Genomic DNA, 13,781 nt, shown 5'->3' with positions numbered 1-13,781 from the left:
AGCACCCAGCTCCTAGGCCGCTGTGCAGAGTGAAGCAGTGATGGGGCGGTGTTGGCCGTGGTGGACGAGCCCTGGGTCCATAGTGGACTTACTCTTGTCTGATATGTTCTAGGCCCCTGTGTTTTTCCTTGTGGATACATATCTGGTAAGATAATTTCATAGTAAGCACATTTGTTCTGAGTAATTGGGTCTGCTTGGTAGTCTTAATGACTGACCTTCTCATGCAAAGTAAATAAGATTATGACTGTTCACAGGCCAGCTTCATGGTATTTAGCTCAAGTCTGATTATGCACCATGGCAACACTGAAATCACTACATTCTTTTACTTCCATTTTTATCTGTTATTTCTCTATTTGATTTTTTTTTAAGGGCCTATCCTTCATGAGTTAAGCCACTTAAGTGGAAGATTTTGATTTGGGTGAAGTCTAATTTGTCAAGTTTTTTCCTTAGTGGTTATTGTTTTCTGTGTCTTAAAAAACTTTGCTTACCCTCCAGTTGCAAAGAGAGTCCCTCTCTCTCTCTCTCTCTCTCTCTCTCTCTCTTCTTTTTAGAAGTTTGGTAGCTTCACTTTACTTTTCGGTCTGTGACCCATCTTGAATGGTTCCTGTGTGTGGTGTGAGGTGGGGATCGGGGCTCCTTTGCTCCCTGTGGTTGTGCAGTTGTTCGAGCACCATTTGTGTAAAAGACTTTCTTTCCCTGGGGGGTGGCTTGGACGCTGTGATCGAAAGTCCACTCCTGAGACACGTGGGTGTTGCCAGGCTCTCTCTCTCTCTCTCTCTCTCTCTTTTTTTTGGCTGCACGGCTTGTGGCATCTCAGTTCCCCGACCAGGGATCGAACCCAGGCCATGGCAGCAAAAGCCTGGAATCGTAACCACTAGGCCACCAGGGAACTCCCTCCAGGCTCTCTCTTCAGTTCTGCCCTCTTGCTCAGGTACCATCTTGGTTACTGTCGTCTTGTAGTGGGTCACAGTGCACGCTAGTGTACATCCTCCAACCTTGTTCTCTTGCAAGATTGCTCTGGATGTTCCAAACGAATTCCAGAATCAGCTTGTCAGTTTCTACAGAAAGCATGGTGGGATTACAATTGGCCTGATGTTGAGTCTGTAGATCAGTTTGGAGACAGTTGCTGACCTAATACCGAGTCTCCCAGTTCGCAGGTGCCTCTGCTCTGTAGGCCTCTTCCCCCGCCTTTCAGCAGCATCTAGTGGTTTTCGGAGTAGAGGTATCACGCGTGTTTTGTAATGTTTATTCCTAAGTCCTATGTCTTTTGAGGCTGTTGTAAGTAGGATTTTTAAGTTTTTTTTTACTTTCCACTTTTGTGCTGCTAGTATACAAAAATTCAGTTAATTTTATATATTGACCTTGTAGTTCTAATAGTTGTTTATTTCAGTCACTAGTAATTTCTCTTCTTTGCCAGGGATTGGGCAGTAACATATTAAAGCAATTGACAGATTGTAGCTTTTTTTTTGTAAATTCCTTTTGCTTCTGTTTGTAGAGCTAATTCTATATATTCATTAGAAACACTGTGTTGAGTTAGGATCTCAGAGCTGTGGATTAGTTATGTTAAGTGTACAGAATGAAACTGTTAAGCACTAAATATCCTTCATTGTTCGATTCCATAATGAATTATTGGGCTGTGCGAATGAGGTGTTTATAAAAGTTTTCTTTTTATAAATATACTTACTGAACATAACTGTGAAGGCACATTTTATTTTATTTTATTTAAAAAATTTTTTATTGAAGTATAGTTGATTTACAGTGTGGTGTTACAATGTGGTGTACAAAGTGAATCAGTTATACATGTGCATATATCCACACTTTTTAAAATTCTTTTCCCATATATAGGTCATTACAGAGTATTGAGTAGAGTTCCCTGTGCTATACAGTAGGTCCTTATTAATTATCTATTTTATATATAGTAGTGTGTATATGTCAATCCCAGTGAAGGCACATTTTAAAAAGGAAAATCCACCTACACTCTCTGCCCCGCCTGTCCCTATCCTGTTCCTCACTGGTGGCTGCAGAAAGCAGTTCTGCTGACTTGGCCGGCATGGGGGTCTGCTGTGCCCACTCCCCCAGAAACCTGAGAACCAGGCTCAGTGTAGATGCCACCTGTGTGGGTGGCACAGAAGTGAGGCTTGCACAGCTGCCTCCTAGGCACTCTCGACACAGGCTGCAGCCCCATCCTCCCCGAAGGACCCCCACGGTCCCTGCGCTTCCTTCCTATTGAAGTCGGGGAAAGCAGGGACCAGAGCCCCTGGTGCCACGCCTCAACAGGAAGGGAGGCCAGGAGCTGGGAGACCAAACACACAGCAGCTCCCCTCCGTCCTGCTCGACCTCTGTCTTCATCCCATGCACCCAGCATCACAGCCTCTCCGAGCCCTAGTGTTGTGGCGGTTTTCGTGACCTGTGTTCTCTTGAAGGAATTCCGCACGTGGCTGAGGGAAGAATGGGGGCGGACGCTGGAGGACATTTTCCACGAGCACATGCAGGAGCTCATCCTGATGAAGTTCATCTACACCAGTCAGTACGAGTAAGTGCAGCCCCTCGCTGGGTGTGAGCAGCCTCTGTCTCAGGCACTGTGAACACGGTCTCTCTCCCGGTGGGTGCTGTGTGCACAGCCCCTCTCTGGGTACTGTGAACATGGTCCTTCCCTCAGGCACTGTGAACATGGTCTCTCTCCCGGTGGGTGCTGTGTGCACAGCCCCTCTCTCTGGGTACTGTGAACACGGTCTCTCTCCCGGTGGGTGCTGTGTGCACAGCCCCTCTCTGGGTACTGTGAACATGGTCCTTCCCTCAGGCACTGTGAACATGGTCTCTCTCCCGGTGGGTGCTGTGTGCACAGCCCCTCTCTGGGTACTGTGAACATGGTCCTTCCCTCAGGCACTGTGAACATGGTCTCTCTCCCGGTGGGTGCTGTGTGCACAGTCCCTCTCTCTGGGTACTGTGAACACAGTCTCTCTCCCGGTGGGTGCTGTGTGCACAGCCCCTCTCTCTGGGTACTGTGAACCTGGTCTCTCTCCCGGTGGGTGCTGTGTGCACAGCCCCTCTCTCTGGGTACTGTGAACACGGTCTCTCTCCCGGTGGGTGCTGTGTGCACAGCCCCTCTCTGGGTACTGTGAACATGGTCCTTCCCTCAGGCACTGTGAACATGGTCTCTCTCCCGGTGGGTGCTGTGTGCACAGTCCCTCTCTCTGGGTACTGTGAACACGGTCTCTCTCCCGGTGGGTGCTGTGTGCACAGCCCCTCTCTCTGGGTACTGTGAACATGGTCTCTCTCCCGGTGGGTGCTGTGTGCACAGCCCCTCTCTCTGGGTACTGTGAACATGGTCCTTCCCTCAGGCACTGTGAACACGGTCTCTCTCCCGGTGGGTGCTGTGAACATGGTCCTTCCCTCAGGCACTGTGAACACGGTCTCTCTCCCGGTGGGTGCTGTGTGCACAGCCCCTCTCTCTGGGTACTGTGAACATGGTCCTTCCCTCAGGCACTGTGAACATGGTCCTTTTCTCAGGGTACTGTGAGCACACTCCCTGTCTCCTGGCCCACCTCGGTGTCCGTTTTCTGTCTGTTGGCCTATCATCACCCACCAGCCGTGTGCTGTCACGGGCCTGGCCTGTGTGTTAGAGCCTCATAGTTGCTTTCCCACGTCCACCTGTGGGGCCTCTTAGCCTCCTTGCTGCCATGCCCTTGCCTCCGGACCCTGTCCCATGGCCCCTGTTTAGCCCCTTTGCAGTCTCAGGGGTCCCTGCCCCAGGGTGATGGAGAAGGTGTGAGGTGTGCTGTGCACATGTGAGTTGGGGGGAGCGTAGCTCAGGAACGACGGGGTGCCCCTGCTCCCCACTGGCCTGGTGGGGAGCTAACCCTGGCTGCCCTGGGCCACCCTGCCCAGCCCGCCCTATGCAGCATGGCCGGAGGTGCATGAGCTCTGTACTCCTGCCCCGGCTCCCGTGCGGCTCTGTAGCCGAGCTCTCATGCTGCCCGCTCCCCCTGCAGCAACTGCCTGACCTACCGCCGCATCTACCTCCCGCCCAGCCACCCAGACGACCTGATCAGGCCTGGCCTCTTCAAGGGCACCTATGGCAGCCACGGCCTGGAGATCGTCATGCTCAGCTTCCACGGGAAGCATGCCAGGGGCACGAAGATCACGGTGAGTCCAGGGGCTGCCCTGGCAGGCCCAGCACCGTGTGGACCCCATCAGATGGGCGTGGCGTAGTGTGACTCGGGCCGCGCCCTGGCTGCTCAGTGTGGGCCCCGGACCTGGCACTGCTTCCCCGTGGAGCTTGCTGGGAACGCAGGCCCCACCCAGACCTGCTGATCCAGGGCCTGCCTTCCACAAGATCCCCCGGCGATTCTGGACGTTTCCAAGGCAGCCTTACCACACGGCTCTCAGCCCTGGCCACACCCTGGATCCCTGGGGAGGTGGAGGAGACACTGATGCTGGGGCCCCATCCCAGAGATTCTGATTTAATGGGGGTGGGCCGGGTGAGGGGCTCCAGGAGCTCCCTGGGTGACCCTGAGGTGCGGCCATGGTGGACACCCTCTGCATTAGCACTCCGGCCCCCGTGGCCCGTCCTGGCTTCAGCAGCTCGGGAACGCACTGGGAGGATTTCTGAGCTGAGTGGGGGTCCCGGATGACAGGCCCTCTGTCACCCGCTCTAGGGGCTGCTATTCACGTGCTCGCCTGTCGCTGTGCAGGTGTTGGGGGAGTCTCTGCGGAGGCGCAGAGCAGGCCTCTTCCTGGTCCTCACAGGGCACTGCTCGCAGCTCCGTCGGCCGGGCTCCTTGTGGACGAGGGCCTGGGACCAGGCCGCGGGGCCTGGGCGTTCTCCCAGGTTCATGCTGGGGAGCTTTCGTGTTCCAGGCAGACAGTCTGGGCTGGCATTTCCGGCCTGCCCCCCATCTGACCGGGGAGGGTCCATGGACCTCTCCGGGCCGTGCACCTCTTCAGCTGTCACGCAGGCCGGCTCCCACCTGAGGTCTCTGGTTGCAGATGTGCCCGCGGGCCCTCCCAGGGTCGCTCGTGGGTGCTGTTGTCCCCTATCCTCAGAGGTCCTTCACAGAAGGCTGCCTGCGCTGGGCGCTGCTTTCTAAGGGCTTCTGAGATCTTCTGACTTGTGAGGGGTTGCCGCCAAATCAGTAGGAAGGCTGAGCGAGTGCCCTCGGCCGGAGGTGTGACCGGGGCTGGAGGCTGCGGTCTCTGAGCCTGCTGACCGCCGCCCGCTGGCTCCGCAGGGTGACCCCAACATCCCTGCTGGGCAGCAGACGGTAGAGATCGACCTCAGGCACCGCATCCACCTGCCCGACATTGAGAGCCTCCGCGACTTTAACGAGCTCTCGCGCATCGTCCTGGAGGTGCGCGAGCAGGTGCGCCAGGAGCAGCAGCAGGAAGGTGGGCCCGAGGACGCCGAGGGCCTCGGCCGGCAGAGCCCCCAGCCCTGCGCGGAGCCACCCGCCGAGCAGGCCAAGGGGCCCGGGGATGGAGGGGCCGAGGCCGCGGCTGAGCCGCCCGCCCAGTCGGGGCAGGGGCAGCCGTTTGTGCTGCCAGTGGGCGTGAGCTCGAGGAACGAGGACTATCCCCGGACCTGCAGGATGTGGTAAGGATGCCGTGGGGCAGGCAGGACGGGGCTTCCCGGAGCGGGGCTCTGCCCGGCCAGCAGGGAGGTGGCCTGGGGTGGGGCCGACCCCGCATTGGGGGCCCTGCACCGGTGGGGAAGCTCTGCCTACTTGGGCCGGGTCCCAGCTCGGGCCGAGCAGACTGTGAGGCTCCTGTCCCCTCACCCCTCTGGGGCCTCAGCTGCCAGGCAGGGGGCCTCCTCCCCAGCGCCTCTCACCGCACAGCCGCTAAGGTCAAAGGTAGACAGGCAGACAGGTGAGACGTCGGGCGGTGCTGAAAGCAGGCCGTGGCGTCCCTCCCCACGCGTCCCCTGGAAAGCCTGCTCGGAGCGTCCTGGACGACCTTGCAGGGAAGGCCTGTCCTGGGGTCTCACCGCCTCCTCATTTCTTCGTGTGGTTTCTCCCTGGCTCTAACAGCCTCCCCGCAGAGGCCGTGGGCCCCGGTCTGGGACAGAGCCTGCCCGCTGCTGCCAGCTCCTCGCTTGGCGTGCTGTTTGCACGGTCCTGTCTTAGAGATGCACGCCCTGCCCCAGTCCCCTGCACTCCAGGGCTGTTTAGTTTAATTACAGAGAATAAAATGAAAAATTCAGGTCCTTGGTCACACTGGTCATATTTCAAGTGCTCAGTAGCCACTCGTGTGTTGGACAGTGCAGGTCTAGAACATTCCATTGCCATAGAGAGTTCTCATGGACAGTCACCTCGGGGTTCATTGAGGGAGGAACCTGTCAGTCTCCTGGCAGATTATTACAGCCGACTTGTCTCTGCCTTTGTCACGTTACATGTGAAGGTTTCTTTCTTTACCTCTGGGCCATCTGCTGCCTCCCTTGTGCCCGCAGTGGTCTCCTTGGCTTTTCACATGTAGGTGGGCACACGCCGAGCTCCCCAAAGGGAATTTAGGCGTCTGCGTGGACTTGATGGAAAAAATTCATTACATTTTCTCCATGTTAATACAGTGGTGATAAAAGAGGCTGAATTTGGGTTTTCTGGAGGGAGATGTACACATAGTGAATGTATGAATTTTTGAAAGGTCATAAAGGAAAAGGCTTTGTTATCCCTGGGAAGCTTGACAACTTTCAGCATCTCAGGGCCAGCTCAGAGCCCTCTGGCAGCGCCGGCCTGGAAGCTCTGGCCCAGCCCCCGGCTGTGTCACGGGATGGTCCTCCACCCGGTGCTAAACATCAGGGGCTCGGCCAGGAGGGGCACATGCGTTCTCTGGCACTGCCACAGTGCCTGCGCAGCACACGTCTCTGTGTATCTAAGCTTGGTGCCCCCCCTGCTCCCGAAACTCTCTGAGCCACGGGCCCTCAGGCGCAGGGCTGCTGTCCCCCTCCCGCCAGGCGGAGCCTCAGCATGGTGGGCGGAGGTGGGCGTCCCATGCACCATTCCGCGCATTGGGAGGTTCAGGCCAGCCCCTAACTCCTCGTCACCTGTTCTTTGCAAGAAAGAAAGAAACATATTACAGCCTGAGTCTCAAAACTTGGCTGTAATGGGTATTTGAAAGTTCTGCTTCTGATTAATGTCAGTTGCATGCCGATAAATCATTATTGATTACATTTGAGTTGTTCATACGTGGACCTAACTGTCCCAGGGACTGAGATTTCTGTTACCTGGGTCTGCATCATAAAGACATGTACTTTTGGATAGAGATACGAGGTGGGGCTGCCTGGGACCCTCGTCCTTTCGTTGGGTGAGCTGGTAGAGAGAGAGCAGTGGTCGGCAGGGTGAGCCCGACTGTGTGGGGTGAATGCCGGCCTCCCCGAAGGCGCAGGGCCCCACCTCTGTGCAGAGCTGCTGGCAGATGGTGGAAGTGGCCTGGAGGTGGAAGGGAGAATGTTCCAGAACGTCCAGGACCACGGGTGATGGGCTTGGGCCAGCACGTGCCTTCGAGGCCCCGCTCATCCCCTCTCCCCGCGCTTTCCCTCTTGTCCTTGTTCAGTTTCTACGGCACGGGCCTCATCGCCGGCCACGGCTTCACCAGCCCCGAGCGCACCCCCGGGGTCTTCGTCCTGTTCGACGAGGATCGCTTTGGGTTCATCTGGCTGGAGCTGAAGTCCTTCAGCCTGTACAGCAGGGTCCAGGCTGCCTTCCGGAATGCGGACGCCCCGTCCCCGCAGGCCTTCGAGGAAATGCTCAAGAACATCCAGTCCCTCGCCTCCTGAGGGCCCGCTCCCCCGCGGCGGGCGGCCCGGGCTAGGAGGGCAGCGGCGTGCGCTCAGGAGACGCGGCCTCTGACCGGGACACCCACCTCCTTGTAGGAGCCTCGGCGCGGCCTCCCCAGACGCTTTCTGTGGGCGCCCACATATCTGCCAGGAGCAAGGGGAAAGCTGAGCATGTCTGAAACAAACAACAGAACCAGAACCAACCGACTTAGAGGACGGGCTGCAGGGCATGTAGGTGACTGAACTGGAGAAATTGGCCATTTTCTAGGGAAAACAAAATCCTCCTCCAGGGAGGTTCACAACGCAACAGAGTCTGTTGCCTCCAGCCGATGGAAGGGGTCATGGGTGAGGTGTGTGGGCTCCACCGTCCCCTCTGCAGGAGGTGAGCCAGAGGGCCTTGGTGACTTCGACACAACCTGGGCGGGTGGGGGCACTGTGTGTGGAATATGAGCTCCAGGGAGTCGGGCTTGGGACCCACTCCTCTACCGACTTGCTTGGATTTTGGACAAAGGCATTTCACCCTAATCTCAGTTTCCAAATCAGTGAAATGGGGCCAATGATACGGGTCACTAGGGAACGCCACTGCAGGCCTTCCAGCAGCTCGGAGGCCCTGCGAGCACCACCTGACCCCGATCCCTGCGGTGCCGTGTGCCTGCCCGGCCTCTCTCAGGCTTTAGAACCTAGACCTTCACTGCAGCACTTCAGACAGGCATTCACTTAGTTCACGCCCTGCCCCTGCCCCGCACTCACTGGTGTCAGACCCTGAGCTGCAGCCGCTGGTCTCAGAACCAGGACAGGGCACCCTCTGAGATAACCTGCGTCTGTTCCTCCTGCTTGGTTTACACAGGTGCCGCTCTTGAGAGGGGCGAAGCAGCAGAAGGGGTTGTGCCAGGTGAGCGTGACGTCCCTTTGCGGGGGGGTGGGGGGGCTTTCTGGACGCTGCACGTAGGGAACGCACTTTGGAGACCAGGACCCTCGGGGAGCCTCCAGCATGCAGACCCTCGGCGCTGACCCTTCTGCTGGCATTGTCCCTGTGTCTTGGGGACCCCTGTGAGCGCTGATCTTGCTGTCTCCTGAAGAGTGGAGCCCCATGTGCCTGTGCACAGACCTGCTGGAGTTCTGTTCAGCCCTCCCTCCAGGCTGCACTGCCTACCAGGGCGTGTGGCTTCCCCGGGTGCACGGACTCTGTTCCTTCCCAGTTGCTCGTCCTTGTCGGCTGGACTCCGCTGAGCCCTCACACTGGGGGCGGGGGCCCCAGGGAAGGGGCAGCTTTGTGGTGCCTTCATGTAGAGACCAACCTGAGGTGTCCCATGAAACGTGGCCTGTGTCTCGTGATAGCGTTCTCCCTGACCGGCCCTTTTCTAAAATAACAACCCCCCACCACCCCCGCTTCAGCACATTTGGCGACTCTGGCCTTCCTTTGCTACCAGAATCATAGAAGCAGCAAGCTCTGGGCATGGCCTTGAAACGCAGACTGGGCCTCCCCGGAGGCTCCGTGGGGCTGCCCTGGGCACGCCGGGCGCTGTTGGCCGTCTCGTCCGAGGCACGGAGGCCCACCTCCCAGACCCTTCCAGCAGGACCCGGGGTTGGGTGGGGACGTGGTCCCAGCTCCTGCATCTCTCGAAGGACTGAGCCTTAGAGCTTGAGGCTCCTCCCTCCCTCTCACAACGCGGCTGTTCTTCTCTCGTGCCAAGCGTGGCCGTCCCCAGTGGTGACAACTGGCCGCAAAGCCTTGAGGACCGTGAAAACGGAGGACAGCTGGGCTAAGCTGTTCCTCTCTAGGTTTCATCATTGTTTAAATAAAATCAAGAAAATGCGTATTTTACCCAGAGCTAAGGGACCGTCTCCGTCTGAGGCCCCCAGCGTTGTAAAGCGCACACAGATCGAAGATGAGCACTTCTGATTAAAAACCAGTCTCAAACTAAATGCTGTTCTGCCTCTAGTGTCTGGCCTACGCATGGTTTCCACTAACAGTGACTAAAATAACCCTGCTCTCTTGGCTGCGTTCACGTTGGCCTCTGTCTCTGGTGTCAGGCGGGGCCCCCGGGCCTGTGGGTGGGGTCTGTCTAGCTGGCAGTGGCCTGGGTGACGCCAGGCAGGTCAGCGGCAATGAAGGGTGAGGGCTTGCCATCCGCACAGCCGGTCGTGCAGGGGTCTCCCAGTCTGACCCGTGCTCAGCCAGCTCTTGATGTCAGTAGGTGAGGTGTAGGGACAGCGGCGGTTCTGTGCGCAAACCCGGCACTGGCCGCTCCCCTTCCTGGCAGACGGTCAACCAGCTCAGGAGGGGAACTTCCAACCAGTTAACTTGTAGGCGAGGATTCAAAAAGGCTGATGTCGTTGTCCGAGGCCTAAAGGCAATCGGGCTTTTGAAAAAGCAGGTTCCAGTGGTGCACTCGACCCAGGTTAGGGGCTGGCAGCGTCCACGTGGGGCTTGAGCTGGGGGTGGTGGGTGGATCTCGGAGGGTCTTTGGATGTTTCCCATGGTTGGCACCGCCTTCACTGCCACTTTGCTATCGTGAGGTTGGGGAAGGAAGCTCAGGTGCACCTCTGCGTACCTGGGCGGGCTCCACGCTCCGCTAGTCGATCGGAAGTGATGTGATTGGAGATTTCAAACACGGGTCACTGGCGATTTTCCCTGTTGGGGCTGAGCGTTTTTTGGTGTGAGGCTGTGGGAAATGACCTTACTTTTGGGCCGTGGGACGTGGGCCTGGCCCCTGCTCCAATACAGTCCAGCTCACTGTGGCTGGTGCTCATGGCCACAGCTGCCCTGCTCCGCCCCTTGCCCCCTCCTGCCCCGACACCAGGCTGCTCAGTGCCAGGTGCCTGCGTCCCTGGCCAGCGCGGAGGGCGGGGGAGTGCACAGCGGTCTAACGAGCTGCATTCCTGCTTCCGGCAGAACAAGCGCAGGGGTGCAGTTGTCCTGCCAGACTTTCTTACTGAGTTGTTTCCAGATGGCCAGACCCCTCCCTTAGCCAGCTGCCCTCTCTGCCCGACACCTTCAGGGCTGGTTGCAGTTTGCGGGTTGCCCAGGTTGCACAGCTGCTGCTGTGAGGTCACTTCAGTGCTTGTGAGCTGAGCTGAAGAGGATCAGAAACCTGCTCAGCCCTTTGTCATTCGGGGAATTTCCTAAGTTCCTTGTGACCACGGTGTCTTGAGTGTAGACTTGGAGCACCTGACTGTGACTCAGTAGCCGTGTCCTTTTGGATACTTTCAAGAATGCCTACGGGAATGTTCTCATATAACCCTCACCTGCCTTGAGGATAAGATGACCCAATTCATGGTCCATCCCAGTGTTAACGTAGGCTAACTTCTCTGTCTTTACTTTTGGGAGAAGATCTGAAGTGTAATTTGTATGTTCTCAGAACAATTTAGAGAGAGAAGAAAGCCAAAATGCCATCAGTTTGCCTGATGCTGTGCATGGGAACCATACGGAGCGGTGTCATTTACAGCTCGGTGGCCTGCAGGCCAGCCTTCCATGGGGCCAAGGTGACCAGCAGTGACGCCTGAGGCTCGGACAGAAAGGCAGCCCCTCTTCTGGGTCCTTTCTGTGCTCGCCGGGAGACCAGCCAGAACATATGAAGGGATCAGAACATTTTGCTTTTTTAGCTTAATTCAGTACTTTTGGTTGTTGTTTGAGGTCATATAGCCCGCTTGGAGAAGAAAAACATTCATCCTGTTTGATCTTGAAACCCCACCCCCTGAGTGAGAAAGACAACAGTTGAGATGGAAGGAGTTGTGGTCGCTCTCAGGCATCCGTTCGGGCTTGCCGGGTGCGGCTGAGGCAGGGCCGGGACCCGAGGAAGCAGCTGCCGCGAGCCTGGGCCCCAGCTTGTGACCTGGACATGACAACCGTGCGGGGTTGTTTCTCCATAAAGCAGCTTCTGAAATCTTGTTGTGTGCTTTGTAATTTGTTTCTTTTGGGATGTGGTTCAGATGGAGGCTGGAGCCCTAAGCAACATGGCCTGTGGATGTGGGCAGGGGACGATCGTGGGAGGGGGCTGCGGGCCGAGGGAGGGGACTGGGGCACGGGTGGGGGGCCTCCCCAGGTGCCTGCGCTTTTCACACTTGATCTTGACAAAATTTTGATTTTCCCAGTTATGGAATGGAGTGGTGAGTGACCCCCAGGGAACCCAGACAACCGTGGGTCCCTGGATCCCTCCCTTTGACCCAGCGGACATGTGTCCCCCTCCCCAGCAAGGCAGCCCTGAGGGCAGGGCCGAAGTGGGTTTTCTTAGTCTGAAGTCTAAGTAAGTTGCTGTTTCTGAGAACAGAAGGGCAGGATAGATAGGGCAGGGGATGTGCTCAGCGGCTGGGCGTACAGCTGAGGAGCTCATTTATGTATTAACCTGTTTACAAAAGTAATATTCTTGTGAAAAATTCAAATATTTTATGTAGGAAGTAAAAGTACCTCATGTTCCCATCCAGCTGGGCCTGGAGCCCTGAGAAGGGTTGGGGCTAGGTCCCCTCCCCCATCCGGGCCGTCGCATCACCCCCATCCCTGAAGGCACTGTGCTTGCCCTTCCCCGCGGCAGGAGGCCGCATTGGCGGCCTTGGGGAGCGTGCTCCCCTCCAGTCTGGGGTCCCTGTGACCGGGTCCCTTTGTAGCCCGACCTCTAGTGGGCACATAGAGTCGCTGCATGCTGCGTGACCCCAGCCAGCAAGGTGAAAACAACAAAGAAAGATACGCCACTTGGGTAAAGTTTTCAGACCTTTCCCCCCACTTTGACTTGAAAATCCATGAGTGATGGAAGGCCGCCTTTCAGGAAACTTGGGGGAGGGAGGGCTGGCAGCTCTGCCCCGCCCTGGGATGAACAGGTGCTTCTCGGGGAGCGGACTCCGAAGGAGGCAGCGGGTCACCCAGGACACCCACGGGGGGCCCTAGAGGCGGACCTGAGAAGCAGACCTGAGGTCCACCCGACAGTCCTGCTCTCGTGGCACGCACACGCATCCTCAGCCTAGGCCGAGCCCCAGACACAAGATCTTTTAGGGGAAACCAGCCCTGCTGCTGCCTAGGCCCCTAGAGCTTCTCAGTCCCCAAGCCTGGCTGCTTGCTTGGGGTGGGGCTTCTCCACCAGGCATGAGGTTTCCACGTTTGGGGCCAGGTGATTCTGTGCTGGGCCACCCCGCTGCTGTAGCGGCTGAGCCGCATCCCTGGCCTCCCCCATCATGACAACCAAAAACGCCTCCAGATGTGGCCAGAGTCCCCTGGGGACTGTCACCTGGTGGAGAACCACTGGGTAAGTACCTGCACCTCCATGCCCCAAACAGGGTGCCAAGTGTTGGGGACACAGCAGTGAACAGGTGGCAGGGTCTCAGTCCTGCACAGGTCACAGAACAGAACATCCCCCAAATGGGCTCAGGTAGCCTCCCCTTGACTCTTGGGTGCCGTATCAGGTGATGATCTGTCTCTAGTGCAATGAGGGGTCAAGGCTGAGATGGAAGCTGTTGCAGGTGGTCATGTGGTACCTCGCCTGCAGGGCCCAGACGGTGGGCGAGGTGCTGTGTCCTCACCTATCTCCCTCTCTACCCAGGAGGACGTCACTCCCAGAACCTCAGCAGGGGCCCAGGAACGGGATGTCCGCAAAGCTCCAGAGCCGTGGGCTCCTCCCTGGTACCGGCACCGTCCTCGGCACATTTCCCAGTCTCCTGGTGGGCAGGAGGGGGCAACGGCTGTTGTGTCAGCAGCAACACTGCCTGCCACTCGAGCTGGTGGCTTGGCTTCCCGAAGGGTGGGTGGGCGTGAAGCTCAGCGCCACCAGGTCCTCAGCAGGAGGGAGATGCCTGCCCAGCCCTGGCATGCTGAACTGTGATCTCTGGGGAGAGGGGTTGAGCAGTCTAGTTTTGCAAACCCCCCAAAGGATTCTGATGTTGCACAAATATCTCCTTTTCCAAAATCTTTTGGGAAGAGGATTCCAGAGAAAATACCTCAAGGAACATGATTTTAAACACATAGCTGTTCTTGGCACTGTAGTGGGAATCACTGAACTGTCCTTTTTTATTTCATGGTTAG

At 57.2% G+C, this 13,781-nt stretch overlaps 1 protein-coding gene across 3 annotated transcripts in view; it reads left to right on the top strand.

Annotated features, from left to right (window-relative positions):
• FBXO31 (F-box protein 31) overlaps window positions 1–9,697 on the top strand; it is a 43,274-nt gene extending 33,577 nt beyond the window's left edge. For 2 of the 3 annotated variants that reach the window (XM_036833704.1, XM_036833706.1), the window contains 5 exons: window positions 2,424–2,533; window positions 3,993–4,146; window positions 5,232–5,593; window positions 7,549–8,663; window positions 9,202–9,697. In XM_036833704.1, coding sequence (XP_036689599.1) covers window positions 2,424–2,533; window positions 3,993–4,146; window positions 5,232–5,593; window positions 7,549–7,771 — 849 coding nt within the window. In that variant the 3' untranslated portion in view covers window positions 7,772–8,663; window positions 9,202–9,697. The remainder of the gene's footprint in view (window positions 1–2,423; window positions 2,534–3,992; window positions 4,147–5,231; window positions 5,594–7,548; window positions 8,664–9,201) is intronic. The other variant, XM_036833705.1, reaches the window with a different exon arrangement.
• The last annotated feature ends 4,084 nt before the right edge of the window (window positions 9,698–13,781 follow it).

Source organism: Balaenoptera musculus, chromosome 19 (assembly GCF_009873245.2).
Source record: "Balaenoptera musculus isolate JJ_BM4_2016_0621 chromosome 19, mBalMus1.pri.v3, whole genome shotgun sequence".
Classification (NCBI taxonomy): Eukaryota; Metazoa; Chordata; class Mammalia; order Artiodactyla; family Balaenopteridae; genus Balaenoptera; species Balaenoptera musculus.
Note: the sequence above shows the minus strand (reverse complement) of the source record. Positions and strands in the feature narration are given on the sequence as shown.